Genomic DNA, 8,723 nt, shown 5'->3' on the forward strand with positions numbered 1-8,723 from the left:
CAGGCGGGCCGGCCCGCGTGCCGGCCCGGCCAATTCCCACCTCGAGTGGGGTGGTAGTGGTCGCAACAATGGTGGGGTTAGTGATGTTTGCGGCAATAGGCTGGATTTTAAGGTGATCATGGGTCAGGCTTTAGCTCGAAAAAGTGGATCGTTTTGGGAAGGCCAAGCCTTGGGCCTAAAATCCCGCGCCAAAACCTGCTAAATCATGTTGTGCCAAATTCGGGCCGAGCTAAAAAAAACTAGCCTAACTCTTTCATATTTAAGTCGCATGTTGGCCAGTTTTCTTGCCCATCGAGTTGGGCCGAGCCTGGCCACGGGCTGAAAAATCATGCCCAAAACCTGCCCCTTTTCGGATCAGGGCCATATTGATCACCTCTAACTAGATCTGATAATAGAAAAAAAAATATTTCATGAAAAATAATACGGATAACATTTAGTAAATACGTGAGGTAAATAACTTGTGTGTAATTTGCGCATATATGTTTTTGGTGTGCATGTATTGAATGAACTTCTATTTGTAATTTTGGGAAATCGATGGTTTTTTGGATAGTTTTAAGTAAGATAGGGGTATTATGAAAAGTTATTGTCATAAAAATTATTGAAAAGTCATCTATTATGTACAATTTGTAGTTTTTCGGATTTAGATAAATTATCCGTTAATTTACATAGTTGTTTTGTCAGTTGACTATTTGAATCTTTAATTATTATGAGTTGATTAGGTTATGAATACTACAAATATGAGGACAACACTCCTGTTCAATTCACCAATATAAAATAACCTTCAATAAAAATTAATTGTGTTTAGTAAAATTAGTTTAGAATAAGTTTAATTCAATAAAAGTAAATTTAGTTTAATAAAAATAAGTAAATCATATACTTAAGAGAAAACAATAAAGAATCAGTAAAAATTATGCCATGTTCACTAAAAATAAGACTAGTTCAGCAAAAGTAAGTTTTGTTTTGGAAATATAAGTTCACTTTCGTAAAATATAGTTCAGTTTGATAAAAATTAGTTGAAATGAACAAGGTCTAAAGATATAGGTGATCAATCGGCAAGCCTAGTTGTCTAAGAAAATATTCAGCCCATAGACGGCTCGAGACAAATTTCAGACCTATCTTGTGTGCACAAAGCCCTATTTTTGGGGCCAAAATAGCAGGTTTTCGGATCAAAATCGAGCCTGTCCAATTTTAAGATCGAAAGGTCATTTTTGGGTTGTGCAAAAGCTATCAAAAAATATGTCGGACTAAACTTGATCAACTCTATCTAAAGGTGCAATTTTCTTTTGGTTTAAATATTGAAAAATTTTCTAGCTTCACCTTATTTAAATTGAAATAATCTAAACTTAGCTTATTAGAAGTAATCCAAATACCATGCTCGTAAAACATTACCCATTTGATAATTATTTACAAAAACGAGTTTTTTTTTTCAAGTTAGAGAGCAACTATACAAAGTAATATATACAAAATCGGAACTCATCTTTTAGTTATAATTCCTATACAACATTACCAAATCAAACCTTGAATTAGATGGTAGACACGAGTCTACCATCTAAATAGTGCGCACCATTTAACACAATGAACAAAACAACATCCTCAATGAACAAACTAAGCAAAGGAACAAAAGAACAACACACGAGACTCAATGAACATCTAAATCAATAATGAATTACAACAAGAAAAAAGGTGAACATAAGAGAAAATATTTGATGAACAACCACTCAACCTAATGAACAGACAAAGAAAACACAATGAACAAAAAAATATCCGCAATAAACAAACTAAGAAACATAAAGATAAAGGTTAACAAAGGAGAATCGTCGAGATCAATGTTCATTGGAGAACAATTGATGTACATTAATTTCACATGTTCATTGAAGAACGGTTGATGTATATTAGTTTCACGCATTTTATTTTTTGGGTTGCGTTTTCGTCTATAATTAGAATGGTAGACACGAGTCCACCATCTACCAATTGAAATTAAACGGCATAAAAAAACAGGTTACTTAGTCCCCGTTCGGTATTACCGTGGTTTTCTGTTTTTTGATTTTTTGAATGTCCTTCAATGAATAAAAGACTAGTCAAATTTATTGAGAACCTAATGATTTTGAAAATTGACAACTAAAACAGTAAAAAGTAAAAACCACTTTTTTTGGTTTTCTATTTTTAATTTTTAGTTTTTAAAAAAATTGAAAACTAAAAACGAAAAACAAAAAACGATAACGAAGATGCTTTTATTAGTTATTTTGGATGTACTGATCCATAACAATATCAATTGGGCAATACTGGTCCCCTGAAAACTTCATTACCATTTACTACTATCTCCTTCCCCCTCAAAATTTACAGGAACACCGATCTCCCCCGATTCCAAGCGATTGAGATTGACCTGAGGAATGTCAAACCACCATTGGAGAACATGGGTTCTCATAATTTTCGTGATTTTTGCTGCAATTTTCAATCTTTCTCAATCTGATCCAGATTCCCATCACTTCCGTAAGAAAATTCTCATGAAAGAGAAAGTCCGTCGAATGTAAGTTCTAGCCATGTATATTCATATCTTTACTATTTCTACCTGATTTCTTACTTCTTGTTTTTTAATGCCTGAACTTTATCGCTTTATGGGTACTTCAAATTTAGCTCAGTTTTTCTTGATGATACATGTTCTGGGTTCTCTCTTTTAATTGAAGTTCTTCATTTTTTTTTTGGTGAATTCAATTTTTTTTATATATATTTTCTAGTTCATTGCAATTTGCAAGCTTGTTTTTTAGACTTTAATTGGTTGTTAGTTGCACAAATGCAAGTCTTTTATATGAAGGCATCAGTAGAATTAAGTTGTTTCTAGTTGTTAATAAATTTCAAAAGGAGAAATTCATATTGCTTTTTGATTAAGTTATTCTAGCACGAGCTATTGTGCAATTCACAGTTTTCTCAAATTTGCACTATGTTGTGAAGACATGGTTACAGTTACATCATCTCTAGTAAATTTTTGCTGAACAATTGATTCTTGAGCTCTTTTGACAATATGTCTTGTACTTCTCCATTTCAGGTTCTATCATGCCTATGACAACTACATGAAATATGCGTTTCCGGTTTGTGTTAGCGCCCCCCGTATGCGATTTAGTCGATTATTTGCAGGAATTTTGGCATTAACTTGATGGTTCTATTTTGTTATATCTGTAGCATGATGAGCTGAAACCCCTCACAAAAACCTTCACAGACTCGCTCAGTGAGTTAGGAAATTTAAGGGTGAAATATCTTGCAAAGAACTTGATTAACATTTCATTAACTACTCTTACACCATTGACTATTGCTCTATTTTCCAGTTAGAACACTTGCCACAAAATTATAATGGTTCTGCACTCACCCTTATCGAGTCATTATCCAGGTATTCATTAGTAATAGAGATCTTAGTTGATTCGTTCATATGCATCAGTTCTGTTTGGTTTTTTTTTTTTTTTTTAACTGTAGGAAACATGTTTGGTTTCAGTCTTCTGATATTAGGTAACAATACAGAGTTTGAAAGGGGAGTCTCATGGCTTTCTGAAAATCTGTCATTTGATGTAGATGCAAGAGTAAATCTATTTGAGGTACGTGCTATGAGAAATAAAGATGCAATCTTAGTTGTTGTATGATTAGTTCTTTGTTTCTTTTCTTATAAACATTTGCAATGTGTTTATCATGTGTAGAAGTCAGCCTCCTTTTTAGTGTCAATAAGACTCGTTTTGGCAAAGGGAAGACTATTTAGAGACCCCTCTAAGCTTACTCAACTACTCAAGTAGCATCTGTTTATGAAAGGGGGAACCAATTTCCATGTTTTTGTTACCATTATTGTGTTTATGGTAATGCCAATTTAATTTAGGAAACAACAAGGAATGCTAAAAAAAATCGGCATATTGTGGGTACAAAGACATAAACATGTCTTCATCTTCGATGGTAACTGCACATATGTATTTATTATTGCCCTCATTAATTTAACGTTTGAAACCAAACAAGCCATATGGGCTTTGCTTATTTAGAAATGATGCCCTCTTTTGGGTTTATTGATTTTTTCTTCTCTTCATGGCGCTCCGTAGTGCAACATAAGAGTTCTTGGGGGACTTGTTTCTGCTCATATGCTTGCAATTGATTCTAGAAACAGGTTCTCTCAAGGAACTTACAAGAATGAGCTGCTTATTCTAGCTGAAGACTTGGGGAGACGTCTTTTGCCTGCATTCGGTACACCAACGGGATTACCATATGCATGGATCAATCTTAAGGTAATAGCCGACTCCTTTAATACTTTCAACAATGAAGTGTAGTGTATTAGATCAGGAACTTTTAGCTCATTAAAGACACATTTTCAAATTCTCGAGTCACTTCAGTTACTGATTTCCCCACCATTTCTGTAGAATTTTAATAGAAAGATAAAAGGGAAACTTGTAACAAGTGAGGGACAAACTGATTCATTGTATTGCCTACTAATTCACGAAATAGATAGCCATATAAATAGCCTAACAAATTACAAACTAATGCTCCTAAATTTACTCCAACTATTGCAGGACAGTCACGTAGGCGAACAAATCTTCACAATAATGCTAGCCACTATATTTAAATCCTATGAAGACTCCAACTAACTAAAAACATAAACCACATTCACCTAAACTATAGGAACACTTGTTTGAATCAATTAACCAACAATTTCTACATCTTTTATCTATAGCAGAATCATTGGTGTTTCAATTCTTTTGAATTCACCTGCCATGTTTAGCATGCGGTCAAAGAATGCTTTTTATTAGCTTGCGATTGATTTAAAAGTTGTTGTCATGCTTTGATTTCTTAAAATCTGAAATGGTCCACTGGTTTTGCTGTTAGAGGGATTTATGACTCAGGATACATACAAAATTTTGTTAACAGTATGGAGTAATGGCAAATGAGACAACAGAAACAAGCACTTCTTGTTCCGGTGAGGAGATTATCTCTTTGATCCAGTCATGGGAATTTTGGAGATTGAGTGATAAGTATGTCTTATTTTAGTATCCTCATGTCAGGCTCCTTGATTCTTGAAATGGGGGCATTATCAAGATTGACTGGTGACCCACAGTTTGAAGATGCAGCATTGCGTGCTCTACGTAAATTATGGAGCTTGAGGAGTTCTATGAATCTGCTCGGAACCACAGTAGATGTGGTGTCTGGAAAGTGGATAGAGTATTCTTCTGGGATTGGTGCTGGTAGGTTGTCGAATGTGTGTCACTTTTGATATTTCGATCAATGTATTAAGGATATAAACAATATTTCTCTTGTTGCTGAAATTTGTTTTTTATGCACTGTAGGGGTTGACTCATTCTATGAGTATTTAGTCAAAGCTTACATTCTCTTTGGAAAGGAGGAGTATTGGAGGATGTTTCAGTCTGCTTATGTTGCTGTCCAAAAATATTTCAGACATGGTCCATGGTACAATATTGAATTTCTTAGCTTTCTTATCTGGAAACTTAGGTCTTTCTCTAAAATATAAAAATAAAATGCATTGTGCATGGCATGTGAAAGACTGCAGAAGCATAAATGATTGTTAATTGTATTTTACTGAGTAGGTATCATGAAGCTGATATGAGAACAGGGCATGCAACGTACTGGCAGCTTACGAGTCTCCAAGCATTTTGGCCAGGTCTACAGGCAAGTCTAAAATGACCTTAGCATCTGGGATACTGTGCAGCGCAGAATTTTATCTGATATATTCACTTTTTATATTGTAAATAGGTTCTTGTTGGAGATATTGCAGCAGCGAATTCCTCGCACCGTGAGTTCGTCAAGGTTTGGGAGAGATTTGGTGTTTTGCCAGAACGGTTTGTCTGAGCAATAGCCTCCATTTCACTTCATTGTTGAGGCTGATGATAATGCCATATTTTTCACTAAACATGAGTTTTACTCGTTTTCAGGTATCTCCTTGACCATCAAATGCTTCATCCAACAGAAAAATATTATCCATTACGTCCCGAATTGGCAGAATCTACTTTCTACTTATATCAGGCAACCAAAGGTTGGTTAAGTAACCTTCAAAATTTGCTTCTTTAGATAGCATTAGATCATTAGATGTCATCAGTTTATCAGGGAGATTACTATCTTACTGATCCATTGAATTTGTGATGGTACACTTTCTTTGCAGGTATCTGTTGTCTTTTTTATAAATGATCTCAATTCGCAAAAGAGCTCGTGCTTCCAAATTTTGTTCACATTCCTTTGTATTGTTATAAATGTTGCAATGGAATAAAAAACCATAACAATAATTTAAAAAATTTAATGTCAATTGGCTCATACATCGTCCAAAAATATTGTCTGTCGGAGGAATAAGAACCTCTTGGTGGTTTTTGTCCTACATTCTCATCTCAAGCCTCAAACCATCTAAGCTGCCTTCGAATTTGTTTCTTCTATCACCGACAGTCTAATTTTTCCTTTTTGTTTTTTTTTTTTGGTTTTTTTGGGGGGGTGTTGGTGTTGGTAGTGGAGGAGAGGTACCCACCTCCTCCTTATAATGTGAACTCCAGAGCCCAGACTTTGCCGATTGGTCCGTATTAGCCTTTGATTGGTTTGAGCCTTGAGGTATCTTTGATTTCATTGGACTTTGAGGTGCTTTGGAGTTTGGACAAAGATTACCTTTAACCTAAACCTAGGTTATTTTAGTCATGGAGTGATGGTTATGAGTACATATCTAAGTGTCAAGACGCATTAAGGCTGACATTGTCCCTAAATTGGATACTTGTGTTGCATGATTGTTATTCTGGATTCTAGGAGACTTTTGTTTGTGAGTTCATGTTACATATACATATGAACCACATTTCGAGCTGACTTGTTTGCTAGATAGTGCTATTTTTGTAATCACAAGCTCATTTGTGAGCATATTTTGTATAGATTTCTCTTCTCTATCTCTGTTGTATTAATTTTATCGGTTGAGGATTCTATACCCTCTTTGGAGTGTTTGAGTCTCCAACTGAGGTTTGTAAGAGTTAATGATAAAACGAGGAGTCAAAGTAACATAGATCTAAACAAATAGTGATATATATTTGTTTGATTCCATTCTCAATTTGCTCATGTTATCAGATCCATGGTACTTGGAAGTTGGTGAATCAATTACAGACTCCCTGAATTTGTACACCAAAGTTGATGGTGGTTTTGCAAGCGTACGAGATGTCTCGACTATGGTGTTGGAAGACCATCAGCACAGTTTCTTTCTTTCTGAAACGTATGCTTCCACTCTCTCGCATCTGTTCAACATCGAAGAGATTTTATTGATTCAAACAAAACAAATCCCTGATGAATTTTTTCCTCACTTGTATGCAGATGCAAATACCTGTATCTTCTTTACGATGACTCATTTTTAGTTGACCAGAACTACGTCTTCACAACTGAAGGTCACCCTCTTCCTGTGCTTTCTGCCTGGCAAGATAGACTTCCAGAAGTGTATACCTCTGCAAATTATACTTTCATCCAGGTACTTGGTGTTTCCTGTTGAAACTCGTTCTCTGTTTTGTCAATATTAAAATAGATATTCATGGAAGAAACTAAGAAAGTGGTAGGAGATAGATAAGCTAGCTAACATACAGTTTCATACGCTACAAAGCTGTTTAAGGATTATTCAATGCTTGAATTCTTTTTTCAACTTGGTTTCTCAAAAGTAAGTCATTGCTTTGCAGGCCATTGCTCTGCTTTCATTTCAAATTTTTATTTTTGGGTAGTCGTATTTAGTTCCTTTTGGCCATAAACAAGTTGAGTATACTGAAGTGGATGCACATACATTTATTATTGACAGAGACGTGCAAGTGCGATGTCGCTGCAAATATGTCCTGCAATGACTTCAAGCACTAGTAGAGAAGTCGACGAGAAACATGAAAGCGCGTGCCACATCTGTGATACTCGTAGGGATCATAGATGTTTGACTGACGAAGATTGTGGAGTTGATGCAACCACTTGTAGGAGGAGATCATGCAGCATTGCTGGCTTCTGTGGGCTGTGGTTATATCTATGATATTCCAGATTATACCGATTCATTTTTTCTTTCTCCAAGTCTTGTAGCCTAGTCTGGAACGAAGTTAATCCAGTATCAGTTCAGTCTAGAAGTTAGATGCAGTAAAGAGATGAATCTCAGTTGAAATTATGTAAATCGTTGTTGATATATTGCCAACCAAACAAACCTTAAAGGTTGGGTGACAATGATCAAACATATACCTTGTCAAAGCATATATGATTACTACTATACGCATATTTATCTATGTATCATCCATTCTTGCACCCGCTCATTCTCTCCATATCCTTCCCTTAGAACCGCTGGAGATTATAGGGAGTAGGGAACTAGGGACCCAAGGCTTAGAAGGATTTGTTTTCGTTGTCCTTTTAATAAGCCAAGCCCTTTCATTATTGGAAAGATGAAGAAAAGTGAAATGGCACCAGTCGGGTTGGGTCGAATTCAGGTCGATCTGTTTACATAAACGGGTCAGCGTTCTCAAAACTGAATCTGACCTGTGTAACTTGATTTTTGAAAATTTATTCCGAGGTCCAAGAATACGTGGGCAAGTTTTGTAGTGAGAATTATGTAAGAAAAAAAGTATAATTAATTTCGGAGCATTAAGCTCCAATAACTTTTATCAATAATTTACTGAGTGTATGAGTAATTTTGTATAGGCTATATACATCTTCTTCTATTTCTTTAGTACTTGAAGCTGCAACAATGGCTTCCATTTTCAATTATATGAATTTGG

General features: G+C 35.3%; 1 protein-coding gene across 8 annotated transcripts; it reads left to right on the top strand.

The window, feature by feature from the left end:
• Positions 1-2,269: 2,269 nt before the first annotated feature.
• Positions 2,270-8,244, top strand: LOC104894209 (alpha-mannosidase I MNS5). Of its 8 annotated transcripts, none has more exons than XM_010680389.3 (15): positions 2,270-2,527; positions 3,044-3,086; positions 3,178-3,243; positions 3,321-3,382; positions 3,485-3,584; positions 4,071-4,253; positions 4,891-4,939; positions 5,025-5,204; positions 5,307-5,427; positions 5,565-5,646; positions 5,731-5,816; positions 5,910-6,010; positions 7,069-7,210; positions 7,309-7,459; positions 7,778-8,244. In XM_010680389.3, the coding sequence occupies exons 1-15, from the start codon at positions 2,391-2,393 to the stop codon at positions 7,991-7,993; spliced, it is 1,719 nt and encodes a 572-aa protein (XP_010678691.2). In that variant the 5' UTR covers positions 2,270-2,390; the 3' UTR covers positions 7,994-8,244. The 8 variants fall into 8 exon arrangements, with proteins under 8 accessions (XP_010678691.2, XP_048500111.1, XP_048500112.1 ...); XM_048644154.2 differs by having other exon boundaries at positions 7,662-7,799; XM_048644159.2 differs by having other exon boundaries at positions 2,494-2,527; positions 3,178-3,223; positions 3,511-3,584.
• Positions 8,245-8,723: the final 479 nt, after the last annotated feature.

The sequence above is a fragment of the Beta vulgaris genome, chromosome 5, assembly GCF_026745355.1.
Source record: "Beta vulgaris subsp. vulgaris cultivar EL10 chromosome 5, EL10.2, whole genome shotgun sequence".
In the NCBI taxonomy this organism is placed as follows: domain Eukaryota; kingdom Viridiplantae; phylum Streptophyta; class Magnoliopsida; order Caryophyllales; family Amaranthaceae; genus Beta; species Beta vulgaris.